Source organism: Athene cunicularia (assembly GCF_003259725.1).
Source record: "Athene cunicularia isolate RWA chromosome 3 unlocalized genomic scaffold, athCun1 chr3_part1, whole genome shotgun sequence".
NCBI classification, from domain to species: Eukaryota; Metazoa; Chordata; class Aves; order Strigiformes; family Strigidae; genus Athene; species Athene cunicularia.
Window position 1 is genome coordinate 55,022,534 of NW_020799097.1, and position 27,133 is coordinate 55,049,666.

General features: G+C 38.0%; 1 protein-coding gene across 1 annotated transcript in view; it reads right to left on the reverse strand.

Annotated features, from left to right (window-relative positions):
* MAN1A1 (mannosidase alpha class 1A member 1) overlaps nucleotides 1-27,133 on the reverse strand; it is a 112,145-nt gene that overhangs the window by 18,844 nt on the left and 66,168 nt on the right. The window contains exons 5-7 of the mRNA XM_026845829.1: nucleotides 13,338-13,461; nucleotides 10,891-10,984; nucleotides 6,801-6,916 (exon numbers count right to left, since the gene is read on the reverse strand). Of these exons, the coding sequence (XP_026701630.1) occupies nucleotides 6,801-6,916; nucleotides 10,891-10,984; nucleotides 13,338-13,461 (334 nt within the window). The remainder of the gene's footprint in view (nucleotides 1-6,800; nucleotides 6,917-10,890; nucleotides 10,985-13,337; nucleotides 13,462-27,133) is intronic.

The following is a 27,133-nucleotide window of genomic DNA, read 5'->3' on the forward strand; positions in this document are numbered from 1 at the left end:
TTTTTTCTCGACTTCAAGTTACTTCCCTCATGTTTTCTCTGTTGAGTTGATCTAAGGCAATAGATACTTTTCTTCAGCAATCTTCATAATTAAAGTTATCCTTTATCCAAAATTCCAGTGAGTTTTATTATGAAAAGTTTAAGATTTGCATTGTTCCATTATGACAGCTGTTTTGGAGATGGCAGAAAAACATTGAACATTTTAAAAAAAACCCTTTATTAGTTGATTGTTTTCTTAAATATTGTTCATACAGGTTTTAAATATATATTACAAGATTCGTGAATCATGTGAAAGCGTAGTCAGAAAAACTAGGATGGAATAGGAAGTTCAAGCCCTTGTTATAATTTATTTCAATACTTCTGCCAGAGAAAAGTGGTATCTTCTTATCTGCACTGCTTACTAAACTGCACTTGAAAAATCAAACCTGAAAACTTTCATTTGTTTGAACACAATATATAAGAAATATTTTGAAAGCAATAAGGCACTGCTTTTGGATTTAAGATGTGTTATACAGACAAGTTTACATGTGAAATGAAATATGAATGGTTATAATGGAGATGCCTAAATTTTTAAAATGGAAACATTGGTAAACACTTAACTACTATGATACCTATCCATCTGATCACTAAAAAGATTATTAAGTTCTAGGGGAAAACTGATATTTTACTTTTGTCTGAAAATCTAATTATGTTTTTTTTTCCCCCTGTATAGATCTATTAGTGTCTCTAAGAGCACCAGTGCTCTTGCACTAAATGTATTTAATGCTGTCTGCTACCAGAAGGCTAGATTTATTCATATTTGTAAAACAGTATTAATGGAATGGCATGAATCAAAGCAAGTCACTCTCAAAATGTTACATTATGCATTTTCTGAATATTCTAGAAAAAAAATATCTATCACTCTTGACAAGCTTTTTTGCTGTCAAAGAAGGAAGGGAATATAGCAGAAGTAGTAAGGACACGACTACTCTGACGACAAGAGCAAAGCCGCGAACAAAAAGGGGACAATTTCTCTCATAGGACTTTTATAGTTAAAATCCTCCTTAGAGTTCTAACAACATTATAGCTTGCTGCTTCTCCTGACAGTCCATAAACAAACAAAAATTTAAGTACTTTTTATAGACCAAAACATAGACATTGTGCAATTATAAGTAAATTATTAACAATTTAAAAATCTGCAGAAGCCTGTCTTTAGTCTTGATGCTTTCTGTAAGCAGTTGTAGAAAGCCTCAAAACTGTCAAGAGGGGAAATATAGAGTAGAGAATAAAAAGGAGCAGTGAGCCCTCTGGACGTTCTCGTCTGTTAAGCGTAATGAATCTTGTGTTCCTACATAATACAGCTATACTATCGCTACGTGCAGAACACCAGTGCAGCTGGGTGATAAATATTTTAAACATGACAGCTGACAAATATATGTAAACAAACTGCCTATTTGTTCATTTTTACACATTTAAGTTATAGACAATACCTCCTCTCTCCCAAAAAAACGTACGCAGTGGGAATGCTGAGTCCTCTGCACTGACTGGTTCTGAAGATGGGCGGCTACTGCACCACTCTGCCTGCCCTATTTACATATTTCCTTCAATGCCAAGAAGTGCTCAAGTATTGAATGTTCGATTCATTAATATACTTTTGGCTTTACCCAGTATGACAAACTATTCTAATTAAGCTGTTGCAGTTCTGTCATTGTCCACATCAGTTATGTAGTTTTTAAGATCACTACAGCCACAAAGCAAACCACTTTAAGCAACTTAATGGAAACTGCAATCAGCACAGACCAGCCACCAGACTGTCACTACAGTTAAATAGACCCTCACGAAACTCTGGAGCTGGAAAGGGCTGATCTGCCAGTATCATGTTTTCAGTTTGCTAACAACACTTTGTTCTCTCTCTCATTTCAATGAGAAAGGAGTCTATATGGATTTGTTTTGTTTATCTGAAAGGCTGAAATCTCAACAGCTCTGAAAAATATTCACTATTTAATGCTGACAATTAAAAACACAAAAAAATCCCAAACCCAAACCAAAATCAAAACCATATAGCTTCCTTTGGCAGAGTACAAATTGAGTATATCAAAGCTAGTCTCAAAAGTTAGCAATGTGCCAAAACAATATATAAAAAAGTGATCTTATATATTTTCTGTCCAATACTCAAAATCCTGAGGTCAAAAATTACTTTTTTGCCTTTGGATACCCACAACAGGTTACTGCATTCTTTAATCACACAACCTAGCCTAGCAGCAGGCTTTCAGGAGTGCTGTTGAAATCTGGCAGAGAATGGCTGTGGCACTGCTTCGCAACACCTATTCTTCTTTTTGCTATTTCCACTGTTTCTACTTCCGTGTCCAAGGTTCTCCGGATATCACTAGTTTTCTTGTCACAATTTTCTAAGCATTTGTTACCTAGTAAGAAAAACTAAACAATCTAAATGTCCAAAAGTAAACTACCTTCTCAAAAGGTAAAACTGCAGATCCCAGTGGCTTTACCTCTCTGATAGCATGGGGCCCCTGTGGGCTGCACTGAACCGAGCTGCTTGGCAAGTGCTTGCAAGGGATTCTCCCTCTTCCTGTGAAGTTCTTCTGGGCCAAGTTACTACTCTCTTTACAGCTTTTAGATATGCCACTTCTCTAGAAATACACTGAGGAGGGGATGAAGGCAGTGTCAGAGAGAGAGAAGAAATATTTAAGATGCAAAGTTTGCAGCAATGGCCATAAATAAGTATAATGGGAAAATCTGGAAAAGATACCAGACCATCAGACATCGTGTGAGACAACCTATAAACAGGAGTAGTGGGACAATTGCCCCTCAGCTTAGAAAACGAGGGCTGACACATTCAAGAGCAAAGGATTTGATGCAGTTGCCTGTGATACTGCAGTTGTTAGACTAAGTGAACCCTCAAGGCCCGTTTTTGCTCTAAATTATAATGTTCTCTTACTAAACCTACTCAGTTGCATCTCAGAGATCAACTGTGTTAACTGAAAAGAGTGGGATGGTTCCTGTCCTGGATACCAGCAAAGGCTGATAGATTATTCTGTGGGCAGTTACATCCTCAAAATATGACTAAAATCTGAACACACGTGTGTTTTGTAACTAAATGCTGCATGATATTAATTGAAACCATAGAATCATAGAATAGTTTTGGTTGGAAAGGACCTTAAGATCATCTAGTTCCAACCTGGCCTTGAACACTGCCAGGGGACAGCCACAGCTTCTCTGGGCAACCTGTTCCAGTGTCTCACCACCCTCACAGTAGAGAATTTCTTCCTGACTTATAATCAAAACCTACCCTCTGTCAGTTTAAAACCTTTACCCCTTGCTCTACCACTGCAATCTCTGGTAAAGAGTCGCTCCTCATCTATCCTGTGGGCTTCTTTAAGCACTGTAAGGCCACTATAAGGACTCCCTGGAGCCTTTTCTTCTCCAGGCTGAACAACCCCAACTCTCTCAGCCTGGCCTCATTAAGGGAGGTGCTTCAGCCCTCTTATAATCTTCAAACCAGTTTAAGAAGATCTCTTACTTCTTGTATTATGTGAAATGGTATATTATATGCATTGCTTTTCAAAAGAGAAGAATAACTTACATTAAAAATACATTCACTTGTCTTTTTGTACTAATTCTAGGGTTTATGAATCCCTCTGATGGCCTTATGAATACATTCATATTATGCTCTGGCATTCAAAACAGGACTCCGTCCCTTTTCCCATTAGAAATAAACTCTTCTTTAAATGGCAGCAGTCAACTATGCATCTTATTCATGGCAAACAGAAAAAGTTTTTAAATGTAGTTTGACAGCTTAGTTATTGCTTTTAACTTAAGCCATAAATCAATCTGTAGATGCTACAAAAATTCTAATAGAAAGAATAATAGAAAGAATGCTTTGTTTTTAATATAAGTTACAGAACAATGTAAGAAATAACCCCAAAGCTTTGTCTAAATAAATTTCAGCTTTTCACAGTGAACTGTAACTCACCATATATTTTCATTTGTGGTTTCTGGATAGTGGAAGATATTGAATTAGACATCAAACCTTCACATCGCTCTTTCAGAATTTGGTGGGTATGTGCTGGACTGAACGGCCAGGAATAATCATGCCGTTCCCTTTGGCGTAGTCTTAAAAAGATTCTGAAACCATCAGGGGAAATTTATCTCAGAAAATACGAAGCAGACTCAGAATGCCCAAACCGTGTAGACTTAGTCATAAAGAAAGACTGCAGCTTGTGCAGACACTTAAATTAGCTTTAATTTAGATAAGTAAGGGATCGATAGCAATAAAGCCAGTAGCAGGATGGATTTCAAAACAAGCTAGTTACTCCAGTGAAGAACCTGGCATCTCAATGGGGCCCAAACAGTCTGCTGTTTCTGTGAGACCACAACTTCCCTGCTGTTTTCTGAACAAGCTACATTACAACATCAAGCTGTACCTCAACATGCTGCATGTACAATTTCAGCTTTGGTACAGGTGTACCTCAGTATAGAAAACAGAGACCATGAATGTCATCACTCAGAAAATACTGGATATAGTATTCAACCAGCGGCATGGAGAAATTTAGCACATATTTAGTGATCATTTGGCCCTCTCAAACAAACTCTCTCATTAATATTGCCACATTTGGTGATGCTGCTGACCAGGCAACTCTGCTTCCCCAACTCAAGCCTGAGCAGGGAGAACTGGCCGCGCAATGTGGCGGCCATCACCACTTCTGCTCCCTGTGGGGACCTCAGGATGTTTGTGACAACTTTCGTACCAAGGGAGGTCGTTATCCCAGTGTAGCTAAGGTGTGAGCTTAAACAAAGCCACGCTTCTTGCTGCACGCCCTGTGGACACACCTCCCCGATGACCAGCCAACAGAAGGTAGCTCCCCACATGCTGGGCAGTTTGGGTTGGCTCAGGAGGGACACAGGCACACTGCCACCATGCAGGTGACATGGGGCAGCACACCTGCTTGTGTGGCGTAAGGTGAGCGAGACTTCCTGATGTCCCTCACTCCAGCTGTGCTCAAGTCAGTGGAAGGTGAACTTTCAGCCTTAGTAGGAGCAGCCTGGTGCTGGCCATCAAAGCACTGGGCTCTCTTGGACTCTCTGTTATCAGCTTGACCAACATGCCCCTGCTGCTCCCTGGCAGGATGGGAGGTAATGTGCTCACGGTCCTGTCATCAAGGGTGATGGTCACACCACATGTGGGATATTCTACCTGCAGTGCTTTCCAGAATAACTGTACTTGAAAAAGCACCTTTTTTTACCACATGTGTCTATGCACTGGCACTTACCTTGTGTAAGAATGTATTTAAAAGAAAAATCTGATGTTATTAAACTAGTGGAAGTAGAAGACTAGAAGCAGCTTTGAGGCGCTTCAAAATGCCTTCCATAGTAAGATGAATTGATGTATTATCATACACTTTGTTCACTTTTTGTCTGCCAACCTAATGGCTGAGCTATTACAGTATCACTGTTCTTATGTTATAGCCTCAAATGCACTCAAACCTAATTTAAAATCCACCTTTTGCTCTGAAGCTGAAACCATGTTAGTGGTGAAAATGAGGCCGACTGCATCCAAATCTGCACTTACAAAATTAAAGGCAGGATTTTCTTAGCAGAGGATACTTGTTCGTCAAATTTACTGCCACCAGAGATCACACCCTCCCTCAGATCATCACATATGACTTTTCTCTCTAATAAAAAAAAAAAAAAAGATAGTTGCAATGAGCCAGGGTTGTATTTTTTTTAATGTCACCACTTTTTGTGGTATGTGAAGTAAAAGGAGAGTTATGTCTCTTCCCCAGGGACAGCGCATTTCAAGATGTATGAAAGAATAAGAAGATATTGCTTAGCATCTCGAAGTCTTGTCTACAGAGGCACTGTACATACATAGAGTTAATAAGAGATAAAAGTCCTGACCCTAGAGAGCTTCCAGTCAAAACAGATGAAAGGATGGGGAAAAAAGTAGTAATATTATCCTCCTTTTTTAATATGTATATATATGAAAGCAAAGAACCGAGAAAATAGGTCATTTGCCCAAGACTAGAAGGAAAGCCTGTAAATATGAATTTAAATTTAATACTTCTCAAGTCTCAATCTGGTCTCACAAAACCATTATTTCTCCCAAAACATCATATTAAAGAAATACCATCAATAATGAAGCAAACTGCAGACTGGAAGGATCATAAATAAAATACCACATACAAATGTAAGTATGAACAATTCTGATTTTTGAAAACTTTCCCTTGTGTCCAATTTGAATAATTGGCTATTTCACAGAAGCTGGCAAATATATGCCTCTTGTAACAAAAAGTCATTGTGCAACAAAAACTTCTATTTTCATTTATAATTATCTACCATAATATATTGATCCCTCTGTTGACCACAATCAAAACACTCTAATGGCTGAAATATGAGGTTGAAACACAAGAAAGGAATCCTTCCTGGATATAAGGAATAAGGACAAAAAGAATATATTTGGAGAAGACCGAGGAAAAAAGAATTGAACATCTATCTCGGAACTACTTGTAGAGGCATTTTTTGTTGCATATTTTATACTTTGCTTCTCCAATGTCAGAGAGAAGTGACTGTATTGCAGCTGGAAAAAAAATGGCTGTGCTTCAAGACTCTTCCCTTTCCCACAGTATCTGTGTTCTTCTATCATTTATATTTGATGAAGTCTTTTAAAAAGAGAAACTAATTCTTTAAAAAAACACAATGTGGTGGCAAAGACATAAATCTCTCATATTGTCCCCAGAGCCTGTGTTATTAGGATTATTATAGATTAGATTATTATGGAAAGGAAGATTTAAATATCTTATTTACCTGAACAGCATCATAATACATTTTCTTGCCTTCTTCATCTGTCTTGTCTGACATCAGCCATGCCTTAAGCAAATATTCATAAAAACTATCCCCAAGCCCTCCAATGGAGACGTGATCTTAAAAGGGAAGAAAGAGATTGAACAGTAATTTCATCTTCAGCCTGGGCAATAAAATACAATTGCAGTTTGAAACAGTTCATTTAATGATCTCCTTCTGCAACAATTTTTAATAAATGTAAGCTTTGAACCTCAGGATGAACCTAACTGGTATAGACAGAGACTTACTTCTTTAATTGCTAAGTTTTTCATCAAGCTAAAGCATGATAGTTATTTAATATCGTGCCACAGGAGTTCATGGCAAAGAAACAAGTATTTGTATTTTTAACATCTAGTCATGTATTCTAACCTGTACAAAATATGTTAATCTAAGTTCTTTTTTCTTCTAAAAACAGGAAAAAAAAGTAGAAAATGCTTCATTTAAGTCACTTCATAAAAAAGGCCAAAACATTTTAGCTCCTTACTGCAGAGTTGAATTTCAGGTTATTTAATGGCATTTCAAAATGCCATCCCGTATGTTTAAAAATAAGACTACATTTTTGAACATCTGGCTGCGCTCAGAACTCAGCAGTAGATCTGGAAGGGAAAAAAAAAAAAGACTTCAGACTACAGAGGATTATTGCTATCACACTGCTTTATTTTGCCCTATGCTTACTACGTGAAATGATCTGGTACCATGGATGCTGTGATTATTCAATTGCACACGTTTAGGACATGACCCTGCGAACACTAACACCACACAGATCAGACCATTCAATGTCAGTTGCACCAGTGATGTGAAAGTTAGCAATGGTCTCAGCTGCTCACACAAGGTTGCACTTACTTGCTCTCTAGAAGCCTAAAAGATTCTTGGCAAAATGGTAATGGGCTACCACGATTTCAGCATAGATCCCCTAGACACATGAAATACTACAACTCTCTCTCTCTATATATATATATGTATATGTAAATTGTTTCTCTAAGCTCCATTAAACTATGAACACTAGCTAGAGGTTTTCTTGTCTAAGTTGGTGCTGCCTGGTAACATTCAAGGATTTGGCATTTATTGAGGCTTCAGTGAAAGGATTTCAGAATGCTTTACCAGGGCTACTCATTTATAACCATTAATTTTGCAGCAAGGAAGGGGTCAACTAATTCCACCCAAGACATCCAGGATGCAGATGTGGTTACATATATTATGCAGCAAGTCCGTAAGTCATATCACAAAATTCTGGGCATAGGAAAAGCAAAACATGCATGGGGTAATCCAGGCTCATAAAGTGAGGTTTAGTGGTATAGAGCTCACACTTCCCAACGCCTAATTCTGATCTTAGCTTCAAAGTTATCCCTCTGTTGGTGGAATTCAAAAGAACAGATAATTTATTTTTAAATTCCTTAGTATCTTCATGGAATGCCTCCTTCTACCTCCTTTCTGAATAGGTTGCAAAGCTATGAAAATCTGGAAGATGAACTTTTTTCTATTCAAACTTTATTAACAGTTTCTTTTTCCTCCACTAGCCTGTGACATAATTTAGTTTTCCAAATGTATCCTGTCCCTTTGCCTAACAAATACATTGTACCATCAAACCTGAGTTATAAACGTCTTCCCCCATCCCCGTCTTTAGAATGAGATATATTACATTTCTGGAGAGAATACACCATTTATTTAATTAAATGTTCATGATCCAAAAGGAAAAGAGGCTTCTTGAAAAAAATGAGAACATTCTCTATGATCAAAGGCTGATCTTTGAACAGCAGCATTTAAATGACCTTTACGGTTTCCTAAATAAATTACCATAGAAACCTCTGACATTTGCAAGCTAAATAGCACAAGCGCAGTTTCATCAATAATAAGCCCTGTTATTATATACATTATTGCAGTAGACAAATCCAATTGACGCACGCTGCAGCAAATCACTGTCAGTTTACTGTCAAAATAACAAGGGCTAAATGAATTTACAGGAACAATGGCAGTGATCCAGCAGTGTCCTTCACAGTTACAGCATTGCTAGAGAAGAACTGTTCAGAAACTATTCCTCTGTCCCCACTTGATGTTTGAGATCTAATACTTCTGTCTTGTACAAATTAAAGACTCTAGGTTTGGTTTTGTTTCCTGTTGTAATCAACTGAAAACAGTCTAGAAAAGCAATCTCAAATTTACTATGGGAAAAAAAAATAATAAATCAGTGTCTGTGAACAGAGGCAACTGAATTTGAAGAGATGCAACACAACTGAATTTGCTTTTGCCGCTTCAGCATGCAAGGGGCTGACCTCCGACAGCATCCATGTCCATCATTTGCATGTGCAGGAAGCTATTTCTTTGTCAATACTACATGCTATTGGAAAGCAAAGCTCTTAAACTGAAAGTTTTCCTATGCATGCCAATAAAAACTGGCATTTAGTGTGAATGAGGAGTACATAAAACACGATTATATTAAAAATACAGAAATGGCAAAGACCATAAGGCAGAACAACTATTTGACTGCTTTAAAATATATAAGGCAGAGACACTGACGGTGTCAGTCACTGGAAAGATCTGCTCTCCTGCAACTCACCAAAAAGCTGAGTTGCTGTGACTGAAGCTGAGGAAGGAGGTAACTGGACCTGGCTCACAGATGCTGAGGTGGCCTTCTAACCAAACCCAGTGACTATTGCTGTAGGAGCAACACTTCCAGGGAGAGGTTTTAATATTTTACAAAGCTGTGCTAAACCACCATGGGTAACAAGTGGGCACACATCTCTCAGATCTGTAAATGGATGTCAGAGTTTATACCAACATGCCAACTGGAGTTGATGGTTATGGATGCTGAGCTGCCACAGGCCTTGTGGCAGGGTGACCTGAAGGAAGCCTCACAGCATAGCAGACTAGAAGGTTTTCTAAATTGTCAGGATACTTCTAATTCATAAAGGGAAACAGCCTTTGCCTTAATGGGACAATACAACTGAGCAGCACAAACTTTTTGGACATCTTTTTAATTCAGAGTGTGATACAAGGCATTCTAAAATATATTTTATTTAATAAAACATTTTTTCTTTGCCTTTGTGAAAATTACCTTTCCAGACTGTGGCCAGTCCCATAAGGACTCCAGAACCTCACTTCCACCTTAGATGCATCCTAAACAAGCTATTATATCCAAAACCATCTCCAGACCTTTCCCTCTCTTGTACTGTTACCAGCTCCAACACTGATAATCTACAGGATCATCTCATCTGCCCATGTACTTTCAGATCAAGACAGCGTATCTTGCTTGTTTTCTTTCAATAATGTAGGGGAGAAAAAATATGAAAACATTGAGCCACATGACTTGGATGGTGGTAGACTGGACCCAACTAGGAAAAGTGGAAATAGAAGCAGGGTCTCTAAAATCATGACCCTGCACAATACGTAAGCTTTGAACATGTTATGAACGTTAGAAAAGGCTCAGTCATCGGGAAGGGGCTAAGAAGTTCAAATACTTCAAGCATTTATTTATGCTCTTTCCCTTTTAATTTTGGTGCCTCCAGTAATGGCTCCAAGGGAATTAATGCCATGACACAGTTCTGTTTAGTTTGCTTCCTCAGTTGTTGGCATAAAACTTCAACAGAAATCACAGCTGGTATTAACTGGAAAGGCTTGGTTTATTTTTTTTTTTTTTAATCTTCAGTGGAGCTACCACTCTAAAAATATGGAATTTGATTCAGATGAGCTGATAATGTTTCCTTAAACAGCTACTTTAGAGAGCACTTTAGATTTCTGAATAAAAGACTTTTGTAGTTTACAAATTCCTTTCCAAAATAATACATAGTCAAGACATTACCCTGCTTGCATAAGCCATACTGAAAGATCAAAGACAAGTATATTGAAATACAGCAAGTCGGATTATTATCTTTATATTTGTAGTATCTTTTACACTGTATAGAACCTCAGATATAATGTGAGTTTTTATACTTTATAAAAGTTCTTTATATATATATACACACACACAAAAACCAAGTAACAGTGACTGAAAGGCATTAATGACTGCAAAAAGCACACTGATATACAGGTCATAGTACCAAAGAAGTGATCTACTTACGCTGGCCCCACTGACCACTGCTGGGATTCAGGTAGTTGGGGTAAAGGCCCTCTGGCTTATCCAGTCGATTTAGAACTTTTCGAATATTCATCACCTATTGGAAGGGTACAAAACACTGAGCATGGATTCATTTTTCCCACCAAAATAAAACAGTGTCAGTACAAAAGTCTTAAAGTACAAATACCCCTAAAAATAAAAACAGTCTTATTCAAAACATATACCAGAATACATCTGTGCAATCATATTACTATTAAAAAAGATCCTCTAAGCTCATACCATCAGGTAAATGAGCTCCTCAAAACTCTGGAACTTCTGTGTCAAGAGTCGGTAATGAAACAACACAACAAAAAAGCAAGCTCCAAAGTTCAGAACTTTCCATACAGAGTACCTTGCCCCTCCATGGGGTACTGAAATCCACGGAGGCTAGTTGCCTTAACTAAGCTCAGCTACTTCAGCATTATATTCCTCATAAACCCAAATCATAAATGGTATTAGATATTACGCCTGTCACCTAGTTCAGATGCAGAACTGAATTGTAAAGCAGCTTTGCCTGGGAAGGAGAGCACTGCTGGAACAGAGCTTCATACAGCCAGCCTGCCCTGCAGAAACCCATGCAGCCCTGAGCACTCTGCTGGCACTGTTAAGGAGCTCACTACAAATGAGAGGCCTGGGGAAACAATTACAATCCAGATGCTCTGCAGCTGGAGACATCCAGCAGCACAATCCATTGCAGAGCACATGAAATAATTTATACTGAATTTTAACATTCGCAGAAAAAGCAAATGTAGCAACCTGGGAGAATGAAGACCCTGAGCGCTACAGACCAGAAATTGTAACAAAAAGGTACTGACAGCTTCATTATAACACCCTGAATGCCTAGAGAGCAAGTGAACTAGCTGCTGAGAAAGAAGATAAATTACCTTACACCAAGCTGCAGAAGGATTTGTGTTGCAGTACACAAACTGCCTTCTGCATCTTGACACTACATTGCTAACAGTCATTGCCCAAATGCAGACTGCAATGAGTCCTAGACCTCATTTAATGAATTCTTCTATGAATACTTCCAGGCAAAGCTCATTCCAGTGTTTCTTCTTCTTTATCAAGCTTACCAGCCCCAGCATGGCTTGCCTCGGAGCACTGTGGAATCACAATCTCTAGAGCAGCTTACATAAACAGATTTCCAGCATCTTGCATCTATAGCTCGATGCTACTTTGAAAAGAACCACAGGCTAGGATTTTTAACATACACACTTTCATCACACATTAATTGTCTCTTAGTAGAACAGATGTTATACATTAAATTACCATAAATGTCAAGAGATAATTAAGTTATCTAGTAAATTTGTTTCTGGCTGTTCCTGAGTGCTCCCACTTCCCAACCCCTCCCCCCAGTTGAGATTTGTTTAAGAGAAACTCAGTGTTTAAATTCACCCCTAAATACATTAAAAACACTGGGAGTTTGTTTCACAATATTTATTCCAGTGCTGACAACGGTATTGCAGCAAAGCCATTCAGTCCTTTAAATCTGGGACAATTAGTATTCATTTTACATTTGACCATTGCTTTTAAACCTACTCCTAAATACACGGAGTCTCATTATGAATTAGATTATTAGATAGATAATATCAGTTTTAGCTAACATGGGGCAGTTGCAGTAAGTATACAAACCCAAAAGAAGTGGAAGTTTTAATTAGGAGAAAAAAAAAAAAGAAGACAAATGGGACTGCGTGTTATAAAGAATAGGACTTGCTGACTATTTACACACCAAATAATAGCAAAGTAAAATTGCTTAGGTGGCAATTGAGGGACAGAGAAGAGGATTTGCTTTCCACGGGTCATGTAAATAGTAAGTATCCAGAAGACAATGTTATTAAATTTTGGAAGAATTAGTAAGCACAATAACTGTTTTGTCAAAGGGTGGGTTTTTTGCTTTTTGTTTTCTTTTTTTTTCTCCCCCAAAGAAAGTTCAAAGCACATTTCTCAAAGGTCAGTGCAATGGAAGGGCTTTCTGACCTCTCTGACAGCAGTTATATTATACAGCACTTTGAAGACTAAACTTGCTGAAATCACACAAGGCGGCCACAGTGCTTTGCTTTCTATAGGCACCACATACGATCCCCAATACAATGTTAATTTTTGTTTTCATAACATTCAGGTGAAATACTGAAGAAAGCTCTATGGTCTGATTGTTTAACGTGATACTAATTTAGCAGATAAACCGACATTATATGTTTTATGGGGCTGGGTAAGTGCTATATACAAGAAGATGCATCACAATGATTTTGGAAGAGATTTTTGACTTCATAATACAAAACCATGTCAAGGTGATTAGGAAAACATCTAGAAAATACTTACAACTGAGGAAAATCCAAATCTCTCCCCAGAGGTATTAGTCTCCTAACACGTCATTTATCTTTTACAACATGATCTTGACTGAATCGTCTAACCTTTTCAGCGAAGACAGGGTTTCCAGACAGATGGCTCAAGTGTACGAACTCCAGATGCAAAGTCCCAAATTCTGCCAAAATGCTGCTGCCGCCAGAGGCCCATGGCCAATTTCGACCGATTCCACTAAGATGGGGGGGGAAGAGAAATACAGAAAATTACCATGAGCATCTATAAGGCAATGCTAATAAAATATAACATGCAGCAGATATACTACTGCTATCAAGAAAAGATAATTAATTTAAAATGTACTTAATATCTGTGTAAGAAACCATGCTTTGACAGTGTTCCATGACTTCACCACAGGACCTTGAACTACTTCAATCCAGTTCAGCTTAGGCTTGTAAAATCTTCTCGCAACAAGCCATTCTTTTAGCTCATGAATAGCTCCATTACACAGATCATTGTACCAGTGTTTCAGTGTATGATAACATATTTAAAAACATTACAAAAAATACTGAGCATGAGAAAGCCTTCTCATACTTCACCCGTTTTCCCTGTATTTAACACAATACTCTCCAATTCTAACTTCTCCTTCTGCAGTGCAATTGTTTATTAACTTAAAATACTGCATATATACAGTATAGGCTTTGAGTTAAAAATACTACATGCAGTATACTCTTCTTAATACCTGAGAATTTAATAGATCAGGACATGTAGGCATTGTCTGTCTGGGCACTCTTACCAGGATGAGTAACTTCAGTTTTAATTAAGACCTAAAGATACTTCACAGCAAAATTAACCTCAGGTTTTGTGCTGAGAGTAGAGAAAAGCACGTTTATTGCTAAATCCCCACTATAAACTAATGCTGGTTGAGATTCAGGGCGAAAAGTCTGCTAAATTACAAAATTACTCTTGAAATTTCCAGCAGCAATATTTAGAAAAACTCCTGAAATTAAAGAAAAGCTAGCCAACTTTGCAGAGCACTTAGGTGAATAGTGATATATTAGACCAGCATATTATTAGCATGAATGTTAGATATAAGCACACTTGTTAGGTACTGGCATGTCTTCCTTATTTTCAAGTTGTAAACAGAATTAAACACACATATGTATATATCAATAAAAATGTAATTTTACTTTTACACTTAAGCAGCCACTACAGTCATCAGTTAGTACTTGTACAATCATGAAAATTAAAATGTAAAAAACAAAACAAAGCAAAAACCCCAAGAAACCCCATCTTTAGTTCATCATGATAGAAGTCCTCAGTTGTACTCAAATTTTTTCTTCAAAAGGTCAAGTATCTATAACTGAAGTTTAACCAATATACTGAAATTAAGACTTCATTAAATTAATTTGTCCACTAGCTATATTAGCACATTGGGATTTCTGCCACGCACAAAATAAAAACATGCCATTAAACTTTCAAAGCAGAGTAAAGGCTACAAATAAAGAGCACATTTGTGTTCTAGTTAAATGTCACGGCTTTAAACTGTGCAACACCTTTGGCTGCCTCGCCTTGAGCTTAAAGCACTACTGGAACTGCCACCAAAAATAAACCCAGAATATTACCTATTGGTAGGCGGGCTTATATTGTCCCATTTCTGAAGTACCATAGCTTCCCATAGGTATGCTACAGATTTTCTTTTTCCCAGACCATAAAGCACTTAAGTGACTAAGCTTATCTGAGTTCTGAGTGGAGGGAGAACTTGGTGGAGCAAAAGGAAAGAGATCAGATGGGGGTCTCCTGGCTGATCATAAAGGTGCAAGAGGCTGGGACACATGGAAGTCCCCTGATGCAAATGATTGCCCAAAACTTCAAAAGAGAAAAATGTTTCTGATCTTCATAGTTGCAGAAAAAATCAACAACATAACGAGATCAGCGTACTGCAAAGACGCACACAGTCCAACTTTGATATGATATGTGTACGACAGAAACAGAACACAAGTTTTAAGGGATCTGAATATTTCATATTAAGGGCAGTCTTACAGAGATCAGAGTGGTTTTTACATTCGATGGAAACAAAAGTGAAGGGAAAAACCCACCTGGTTTACAAACTGTCTACACTTCAATCTACCACAGGTCAAAATTTTTCCAAATAGTGACATAAAAGTGTCAGATATTACAAAAAATAAGATCAAGGTGAGTACTGCAGACAACATGTCTGGAAACCTCTTATCTACAGACTGAAGAGCTTCCACCTACAGACTGGTTATTCACCCAAGAACTGGCACCATCTCTGGAACACACTGACCCGAGTCCTGCTTAACTGCTGACTTGTAGATTAAAATATTTTAACTTGTTTCCAAATCACCCAGATTAGAAGGGATGGCATAAGACACTAATGTTAAATAAAGCTCACCAGAAAAACGAAGTGAAATATTTCAAGGTTTGGAAAAGTTACCATGTTATGGTGCAACTGGAAAAATCCCACTTCTTTTCCTGTTAAGTTTCTCAGTAAATCTCAAAGTGGAAACACTGAGCGGTTCCTGCAGCAAGGCATCAACCAAACTTGGCAGAAAATGTAATAAAGTTCCTACCTTCACTCTACCACAACGTTTGCTGATATCAAAGCCTGTCAGAACTGGATTTTGTACTGATGTGCTGCATTTTGTTAACCAGAAACATTTTCAAGCATGGCTATTGCGAGGTTTATGTTTTACCATGAGTGAAAGATTCTTCTTGCTTAAGACAGTTTGAAAACTATAAACTTGCATTCTTTACTCTTAATGCAAGAAAAGTAGAAAGAAACATCTCTGTTGAATCTACGTACTATTTAATGAATTTATTGTTTTCAGTTGGGACAGATGGTTAGAAAAAAAATGCATCAACATATTTCTGGCAAATCTGGAAAATAATGAGGGTATCTGGTTGGTTGGTTTAGTCTCAGATGGGTGCTGTTAAGTTAAAACTGACAAACTTGTTTCAACAAGTGGTGGAACCAAAGAACTGCAATTCAGTGCTTTCACTGTTTTTCTTGCAACCTTCAGCTGTGCATGTCTGATATTCTCTCATATATATATATCATTTTTTGGAGCAATGAAACAGGTAAATTTTCTATATTCCCTCATACTAACTGGAGCAGCCACAGTATTGCTTCTGATTTCATTTAACTCTTATCTGTGTTTTAAGGTGATAGTCCAGCATGCATGACTTTGCAGACAGTCAGGTCCTGAAGAGACATTGCTAGAGCCCAGGAGATGTTCCACAAAGCTCTCAGCATACAAAATGAGAGATATTTCATACTCTCTGATCCTTTTTGACCAGGGAACATAGACTTTGGCTTTTGCTTCCTGGCTTAAAAAATAGAAACTGAGAAGGGTGCTTTATCTTCCACCTCACTCCCAAAATAAATTTCCTAAATATTGTATACTTTTAAACAGAACAGACCTTAAGCAAGAGAGAACCTGAACAGATGAAGGGATATGGTGAAATGGAAAAGACTTCTCTGTCAAAGTTTATAAACAATGAGTACATTCATAAATGACATGAGGTACCCTAGAAAATAACATTCAATAAGCAAGTGTAATAGCTCAGTAAACCTTAATGACCAGGCATGGTAAAATACTGATTTCTGCCCATGAATGAGACAACACATCCAGTGCTCCCAACTCAGGTATTTTTCAAGCTCTTCACTGATATTATTATCAGGGTGACCAAAAATTTCTCCAAAGTTAAAAAAGTCAATGCTAGTTATGGGCTGTCTTCCTGAAGTCTTGAGATGCAAAGCTGGGGCTCTGGTGAAAGGCTTTATGTCTACTACAAGTTTTAGTAAAACTATGTATAACATTGCAAGATTCCTACAGTTTTTCTTCCAAGGGCACCCATTACTCAGGTCAAGAAACTACAGCATCAATCTGAACCCAAAGAATGATCAGGGCATTTGGGGGATTTTCAAAGGCAGTTTACAGCTCTGTGAGCTGCACAAACTTATGTGCAGATCACTTGTCTCAACCAAAGCAAAATCTGTAAAGCACTGAAAGCCTTTTGAAGCTTATTTTCTTTCAAAATGGTTTAATGTCCCAAATGCCTTGCAAGCTGACAAATGCACTCTTCAGAGATAGATACATACCATCACTGGTAGGAGACAGCAAAGGGGGCCCAGGTATGACACTCACCTTTTCTATTAGCTGCATTCCCTTATCTTGCTTTCTTTTTGTAATTTACTTTGCCACTGTATTTTTCAATTTTCCTATGTTGATATGCACTACAGTCTATAATAAGTGTCAGTCATGTACTGACATCAGAGTCAGAAACAAAACTCCTTCTATACACTTCAGGAAGGAAGGAGAAGCCACCTTCCTTAAACTTTTTTGAAGTTCCGGACCAGTACTAAAATAATTTCAGTTTACAGTGCACTATTTTACTATATCTCAATTCATTATGTCTAAAATAATATTATTTATACTACCTAAAACTCATTTAAAATTTCTGTTAAATATTAATGGAACTTTAGAATTATTTCTATATTATTATAACTAGTGTTATAACTAGTATTATGTATTTAAGTAAAATTTGAAGTAAGGATCTGGATGACAAAAGTGTATTAAAGCAATACCATTGTTTTATGATATTTCCCATTTATTTTATAAACTTTGTTACTGATCACTGAGTGCCACAGACTCTAAAATACAGTTTTTGTAATACTACTCTCATTCATTCTCAGGAAATATGAGTCTGATTGACCTGGGCTGCTGGTAACTCAGTATTTTTCCAGTAGACCACTGTTGGTCCTTCTGTATATAGGAACAGAAAGTATGAGATCAATCTCTCTTCTAAAATGTACAGAACATATCAGGAGAGGGAACCACAGAGAAAATATAAATAAAGGTGTTATTTTTTAGATTACTGAAATTCAGAGGCACAACAATATTTACAAGATTTAAAAATATACATTACATTCTCAATATATATAAAGCAGCAGCTAATATTCAACTGAAAGGAATAGAAAATTCTCACTGAAACTGCACTTTGAAGGGTCAAAACGATTATCAAACCAAAATTCTTGCCATCAGTGAGCAGAACTGTTTCAGTCTCTGCAGACAGTTTTGTTTATTATCCCCCAACCTTTCCTGGAGGGTGCAAGGACAACTCTACAAGCTGGAGGCAGAGCAACACTTCAGAACTTCAATATTTAATGCAAAATGCAAAAACATAACCTAATAGTCAGTATCCTCCTGCAGACTTTGCCAGTAGAAAGGTGAAAGGCCAGAGTAAAAGCGATCCAGCAGCAACAGTGTGAAGAGTCCAAGAGCTGCTGTTGTGAAAGGTTTTAGGATTAAATATAAAAACAACTCCCTGTAGCTGCTTTGGGCTTTACTAATGCAGATGTTTTTTGCAAAAAAGCTACTCCAACTATGATAGAAGGTGAAAATGCAAAATACCATGACAGAGAAATGAGACCATGGCACTTTGAAGGGTCCATTTAAATTCATCAGAGCTATGAGACTTGAGTTGATGCATACAGGTTGTGCCCGGTACTTCCAGGAATGCTCAGGGGACAAGAGAATCTGCCTGGAGAATACAACTTGTGACTGGAATTGGTTGGGCTTAAGCTTGTTTTAACAGGAACCCGTAAGAGCAGAGTGTTGCCCGGCCTGACCCGCAGCCCCTGACCCACTCCCCTCACTCTGCACCACCCTTCTGACACCCACCAGGGAGAGGGACCTTCCCAAATAGAGATCAAGATAAAGGGGGAGGGTAATGCAAAGGCCACACAATCTTTCCTGCAGCTTTTCTCTCTTTCTTTCCCCTCACAGTTTCCCAGGACACACTTCATGCTTCTTCTTGAGTCTGAAGCCCCAAGTGTACATGTCTTATAAATAGAAATAAAGTAAAATTATTAGCTGTGAAAGAAAAACATCATCCCCTCCTTTGCCCCCCAAAGGAAGCCTGTGTTCCGTACACAATTTTAAAAGCATAATGTGATTGCTTTTCCACATTTCAGCCTTAAGATTATGACCACGTGCGATTCAGCTGCATGGCTCATACCCCCAGACTGTGTAATTCAGCACACAGATGCTATGTACCAACTACAGGTCTGACCGTGAGTGAAGACAAATGTGAGAGCAGGATAACTCCAGCAAGGGTATTCACAGAAATAATTCTCTTTGGGGCTTCCCTGATAATCAGTACAGGGACAATACTGCAAGATAACTTTTGGCAGATTAAACTACAAAAAATAAATACATAAAAACTTTCTGCAGTAGTGTCGCATGAAAAGGCTACCTCAAAATCCATGAATCTTCTATACTTAGCCAGGCAAAGCCATACAGATGGTGCCACATATCATGAATTAGTAAAATAAACAAGTTAATGCATTATGGCCAAAATTTCTCTCATAGAAGTAACACATGTCATTTTATTATTCTCTGCCATATTTCAGTCCAGTGAGAAAGATCTCCAAGAACACATTTCATTTTGGCAGAATTAGCCAATATTTCTATGGATGATTTTTTTTTTTTTTAAACAAATGTCTTCCTTTTATAAAAAGTCAGTAAAGCTACATAATGACCAGTCACTGCTTTTCTAATAAAATGTTTATACATTCTAAAAGGCTTCAGTCTATTTTTTTCTGCCACTACAAGTCTCTCATAATATTATGTTAATTTAATTACGTCAACTAAGTCTCCTTAGAGCAAATGAAGAGGTCAGTAAAGGGTCAGGTTTTCATTTACATACTCAGTATCTATTTCTCATTTTAAACAAAATATATTAAAAGATTAAGTTGCTATAGAGCCATAGATGGCACAAAATATGTCAAAATGCTGAAAAAAACTTAATTGCTTTCAACATTTCCTAGGCAAATGAATGAACTCAAAACCAAACAATAAATATGTTCTAGATATACTTTGTGACGCACACCCCAACATAAAAATAAGCAAATAATGGGAAAAAATATTTCATGGATACTATAGTTGCATACTGTGATCCCCTAGCTAAGGGAGTCACTATGGCAGCCAAAAGGATGATACTCAGAGGTCATTTTCATAGAATATCTAATGTTTCATGCATTATTTAGGTTGCCACATTTGAAAATGCTTTCATAAGAATGATTTTGTATTTTGCCCGGAATGGAACCATTTATCACTGTGTCACAAAAGTAAACAAAGAAAGGCTTCTTCTCTTCCCAGAAACCAATGCTAATCATTAGACCCACACCCCTTGCTAAAAACTTGCTAAGAGAGAAGTTAAATCCAATACCATAGACCAAACCAGGGAAGTTAAAGGGTGATCTGCTGTTGATACTTTTCAGAAGAAGTTCCCTGCAAAATCCTGTGCTGCATCTTTCTCCTTTTAGTACTGCAGTTAACTAACAAGCAACTATGATTTATGATTTAATTTATAAAGAAGCTGTGATGAAGAATGAAAGAATTTTATTAGAGGTTCATATTTTTTAAAACAAATACAAAAAACACAATCATGCAGCACACAAGAGATGCTTGCTAAAGTTTCAACTACTGTATTTGCTAAATTACATGCTTAAAAAGTTGTGGGGTTTTTTGTTTTTTTTTTTTAATTTCCTTCACCCCTCACTCCTAAGAGTACAACATGTGGGATCTTCATGTAAGGGTCTGTCTGCACAAGCACTGAAATCGATCATTTATTTGTTAACACTTCAAAGGTTATTTAATGTATTTTTGTTTTCCCCATGTCTGTCAAATTATCTGTACCCCTATTTAATAGAAGAAAGGAATGCAGAAATCCCATGTTTGTGTACACCACTGGTACTCAACTCTTCCACTCAAGTCTAGGGGCGGGAGCTGCCAGAAGTGTGCCAAGTCAAATGGGGGAACCTGTGACAGGGCTAGCACAGCAGCTGTGTATTTCTTGCCCCGGTAGAAAGAATGAAAAACCTTCCTGTCCAACTTCTAATAAATGGCAATTAACTTTTTGCAGGCCTATATGGCCCCTATCTCTCTGCAGACAGCATCAACCAAGACAGACAGACTCCTGCTGAAGCTCTGACTTTCCATACTATCCCTTTACCGAGAAAGGAAAATTATTATAGTCTGGTTAAACAGCTCTCACAATGTCTTGACAGCTGGAGATGGCAGAAAAAGAAACTTAAATCAGCTAGCTAGCCTATGTAGTAGTTTTTGATGTCTGTTTTATTCCTCTTTCTTAGGAGAATCGTTCAGGCAAATGCTAACAGACGGTTAGTTTTTCAGCTGTGACAGTGAATATGTAACTACTGCCCTTGCCTCATCATTGCCCAGCTGGCAGCTTCCTGCTTAGCTGACCTGCCCTCTCTGAAGACTGACTGATTCCAGATATTGCCTGGTGGTGATTTCTAGGGATGCTGACTTAGTAGGAGGAGGCAGACGTTGAATTAGTACCATCAGCAACTGCAATATAAAGACTAACAACAAAACTGGTTACTTAATTTTACAGTACTACGGGGAATAAAAACATTTCTATGCTGTAATGGCAGACAGAACACTTTTTTTTTTTTTTTACTGTAACAAGTGAGATAATGAAGAGGTAGAGCCTCAAGTGCGATTAGTTTGAGAACATTAATTTTGTCTATTTGCCTAGTCATATGCAGTGTCAGCATTAATATATGCTGCTCTCTTGGCCACTTCAGATCTGCCAGTACAGAGGATGTATCCATTTGTATTGGAGGCACATGCACATCATCATCTGGCTGGAAAGGAGAGCAGGAATAGTCAGATTACTGTGGCTGACTGTTCACTGTGTGGGACACTGCCAGCACAGCTCCAAAAAGATGTTAATATGAAACAGATCATAACACAATATCCCTGCTTTTCTCTGTGAAGTTCATTAGGTTCTTCAAAGGCAATGTATGAGGCACACTTTCCAATCCAAACGTTACAAGGATGTCCACCGGTAAAAAGGCAAGAGAATAGGAAACAGTCTCCTTGCTCCCTTTGCTAATTTTAGCAAGATATGACCTGTCAGAATAGTTTTGTGGTTCTTGAAGATTAAGTTGTTCTAGAGACCCTGCAGTACCTAGGCACATCAGTTACAGTCTGTGGTTAACTTTTTCAAGAACAAAAGTTATCCTCCTCCCAGCATTTTTGCCTTTCACCTTTGTAAGAAAATGTACAAAGCAACCTTTAAAGCTGTCCTAAAATGGTCACTATTTCCTTACTGTCCTTACAGGCAAAAAGCTGAAATGCTCAAGAATTTCGGAATGCTATCAAGTGGGCTGATCTTCAAGGTGACCATCCAACAGACAATTTCTCCTGAAACTGGACAGAACAGCAACAGAGACTGAAAAGCACCGTTAATATAAAAGCAGGAAACAAGCAGAAGCTGCATGAAGTAGGAAATTTCCAGTATCAACCTGCACTGTGGCCTCTGCCAGGACAGGTCCCCACTTCCCAGAAGGATCATGTCAGTGGTGGAGGATGTGTTGGGGAAGTATACATATAAACACACGGGGAGAGTTATGTCTGCTCCACATTCAAGTCATAGGCCATGAAACTCCACTAAGTACTTACCACTCAGTAAAAAAAAGACACCATTCAATGCCACCATCAAATTTACTGTCATGGCAATAGGACCAGGCCCTCTGTGGTGCAATATACTTGCTCATGATTAGGTCAGAGTAATGATGACTCCTGGGAAAATAACTGAAGTGAGTGGACACTGAAATGAACAGAAACAGTGGCAGAGGGAGCAGAAGGAGCCAAGATGCAGGTGGAGACCAAAATGCCAGAGAGAACCAAGAGAAAGAGGACAATCTCATCTTCCTCTCGAGAGCAGCAGAGAATAAGCAACAGGCCAGTGAAATTGCCCATGGGAAGGTGCTTCACTGTATGCATTGAAGTCTGACAGCTGCTGAGAATAAAAATAAAACACCTCCTCCATGGGCTCAGAAAACCACCAGATACCATTGGATACTTCTTTCGTGATCTGATACACAGTTTTTGAACATCTGGATCTAGTGATACTGCGTCTACTGATGCTTAAAATAATCAGAGTATCTTATTCATACCAGTCCATTCAGACTGTTGGGCTGCTTTGTTTATGTCAAATCCCTGTAGCATTTCTCTTTGGAAAAAGAACGTATTTCTTCAGGACTTTACTGTCAGGGTTCATACAATCATTTCCTTATGGCTGTCTGCCCTGTGACACTTCTCACGTTACTGGTGCTCTACAGGGGCCTCAAAGCTTGTGGAACTGGCACTCTGCGGCAAACCAACAGAGCAGTAAGCTCACACGTACGCACCCACATGGAGGAGTGTGAGACAGGGAGAGACAGTTAGCAGCCTAGCAGTACATGATTTGAAATGTCACTGTGAGACATGTCAAGTGTTTAAAGGTAATTTTCAGTGTCACCATCTAAAGCTATATCAAAAATGTGCTTGCTACCAAAATAATTTCTGGTAAAAGTTATCTGAGCACAGCACAGACCTACATGTCTCCCACAACACACTAATGAATAAACTAAACAATTCATGTCTCCTATTACTTTATGCACTAAAGGTTTAATTAATAAATTCCAAGGGCTAAAAAAGCAAAAGGGAATACAAGACAACAGAGCAAGGGTAGAGATAATAAGTACCAGCAAAGACTACTTTTAATCAGGTCCCTGAAGGAAAGTGAAAATAACAGGAAATGAAAGCTCACGAATGGAAGCCTACAGTTCTGCCACCCATGAGATAAGAAGTTAGACAGTGTAAAAGAAGGTATTAGAATAAAGTTCCCTACTGTAGCAACTGGTACAATTGAGTGTTAGTGACGGTCTAAACCAGCTTCTAAAACCAAACCCAACCAAACAACAAGCCCCTCCACCACAAAAAAAAACCCAAACCCAAAGCATGAAAAAATTCCAAAAATTCCTGGTCCTGAGAAGCCAATGGAAAACACTTTCTTAACAGATTCACTGGACAGAAGAATAAGGAAGAATTTTGGAAGAGTCCATAAGAAACACCATTTATATATGTTCTCTTCCTCTCTGCCATGCCTTTTAATACTAGAAGATGAACTAACTTTAAGTCTAAAGCTTATTTCAGAACTTTACATTTCACATTAGAGTCCTTGCTGTCTTAAACCACCATAACCATGGTAATCAGCACTCCTGATCTACTTTGCTCAGCATACCTCTCTGAAGCCTCTGCTCTCAGTTTTATATCACTTTTCCAACATTCAACTTTTAGGTTATCTTTTCTTTCTGCTGAGGATTTTCTACAAATTCCCCCTTCACCCTGATTAGTTCATTAACTTCTGACTTCAGTGATCCCACATCAGAATTCCTTTATTAATAACTGATATTCGAGCTTTGTTAAATTATTCTCTCATATCAACAACATTGTCTAAGTGCAAATAAATGTTATTAATTTCCTTTGTCTGTAAAATAATTTATTATGAGGATGAGTGTTGAGCAGTTTGCATTTCAAGGTGATTAGGTAACATAGAACCAGTGTGAAGAATTGGTGCTAGAACCCAGAACTTCCCGATTTCTTGTTTCTTCTTGATGTGTTGGTTTTTTTTGCTGCTGCTCTTTCTTTCTGCCTTCACAAGTCTCCTTTTGCTCTCCCAATCGACTTCAAGTGCTGTGGTGGTTTAAGCCCTGCCGGGACCGGAGACCACGCGGCCGTTGTCCCTCCCCCACCCTCAGCCGGTCGGACTGGCAGTGAGGCACAAACCCCGGGGTAAAATAAGAAGAAATTTAATACAACAGTGTGATAAACAATCTGGACAACAACAGTAGCAATGATAACAGCAATAAACAGTAATAACAGTAAACAAGACAGAAGATATACAGAGAAATACCACAATGGTTACAGACAGCTCGCTCGCATGCTTCCTGTCACCAAAGCCACAAAGGAAAAAGTTCCTGTGCTCCCGCACCTGGACCTGACATCATCATGGTATGAGTAACTCGGTTGGAGATCCCTTCCTCCTTCTCTGCTGGGGAAACTTAACCCTATCCTAGCTGAACCAGGACAAGTGGAAAGAAGCAAGATGTGTTTTTATGATGCAGATCCTGCCATAGTGGTCACCTCAATTCAGGTCAACGACACTCACAACCCAATCAAGAATATTAGCAAACTGAAATATTGTGAAAACAGTGGCTTCTCTATCAGAAGAGCAGGAGTCACTTTTTCAAGGAAAGCCACTACTGATCTTCTGGACAGGACAAAATCCCAGTATTTGGTCTTTTCAGTCTGTTGAGGGCTTTTCAGAGAAGGTAAAGACTTGAAGCATCAAAGCAATGGATGGCAAGTGACAGGCTATATGAAACTTCCCACTAATTCCCAGTTTGCAACACTAATTTTATAATACTCTAGAATGTCCTACTCTCAGTTTTGCTCATTTTAAATATCTGTATCACTCTTGTTTATCCAGATGATATTCATCCTTTACCACCAGATGGTAACTTTAGAAAGTCTTTTTAATCTTTTATTTTTCTGAACTAAATTAGCTTTTATTAGCTTCTCATGTCAAGAAAATATTTTAAGTGGATTCACAGCCGTTTAAGTTAAAAAGTCTTTCAAAGCATTTAGTCACATTTATTGTGCTTGATATTGCATGTGGTACCATTAAATGCCTGAAGTGAGAAACAAAATCATTACACCAACTGCACGGCTCCGTTATTAAAAATAATTGGCTTACAAGTTGCAGAGGTCTGTTTTAAGCAGTTTTGTAGCTACCATTCATTGCAAGGAGCCTACGTCAAAGGCTTTCTGACTGACAGTCAATTATTTCTCCTTTTAATACAGCTGTTGGATCAACAGTGGTTTCAGATACTGGACAGCTTGTCACAAGCCTTGCAGCTGTGATACTTGTCTGATATAACAATTTACAAATGCCATAAATTACACTTGCATATTCATTTACAGATATGTGTATCAGTCTAAACATGTACGATACAGAGACACCACTGTTGTCGAGGGAAACCTTTCTGTTCAGTATCTGCTTTCACAGATGCTGTGACAGCTGTATGAAACACTACTGAAATGGCATTCAGGTTCACTGAAAGGGACAGCTTTTCCAGATAAAAAACCCTGAAGTAGCCTTTTTCAGACTAGTGTTGCTAAAGACATAATCTGTTTTGAAAAATGCTTTAAGAAAAGTATAACTGTCCCTTTTTTCCAGTCTGCTTTAGTCTGCTCATTCTTCTTTACCCACATGTTGCTGTGTCATATAAATCCACTTGTTCTGGGATCAGATAAACATTTGTTTTTCTCAATGCCAGTCACTAAGGGCTTGATCCTTACTCACAGCCAACAGAAAAACTCCTGGTGGCTTCAAGTGTAAAAATCCTATAACTGTCAATAAAATTATTGAAGACACAACAGGTAATACGAATACAGGGAATCTCTGAAGCCTGACTGAAACTCCAGTATCACTGTATAATGCTTTCATTAACACCATTTGGATTTGGGAACAGTTTTGCTTTCTGGAAATCAGTAATATAATGTAAAACCAGACTGTTCTGGTTTCTTTTCCCAGCACATGACACATTTGCTTATGCACAGCTTTATCCTTCAATGCCCATAACTATTTTAAAATCAAGATTAAAGTCAATTACTTTAAAGAAAAGAAGTACTCACATGTAATTTACAGACTCCTTTTTCCTTGCTTTATATACTTATAGAAGATACATATAATTCAATATAATCTGGTCAATTGAATAATGAAGAGCTACTCCTGTTTTTCTCAAATTACATTCATTTCAGGTATATCACTAGGTGTGTGGAAGATAACCATATTATCAGTTTCTGATTCTGAATGTTATACTTGTGTTCCAAACATAATGCAATATGGTTTAATAAACATTAAATGTGATTTCATTGGATCACATATTTATAAATTAATCAAGTCCCTCATTATTTGTGTGATCAAGGAAAATCAATCAATGGCTAAAATATGATCACTA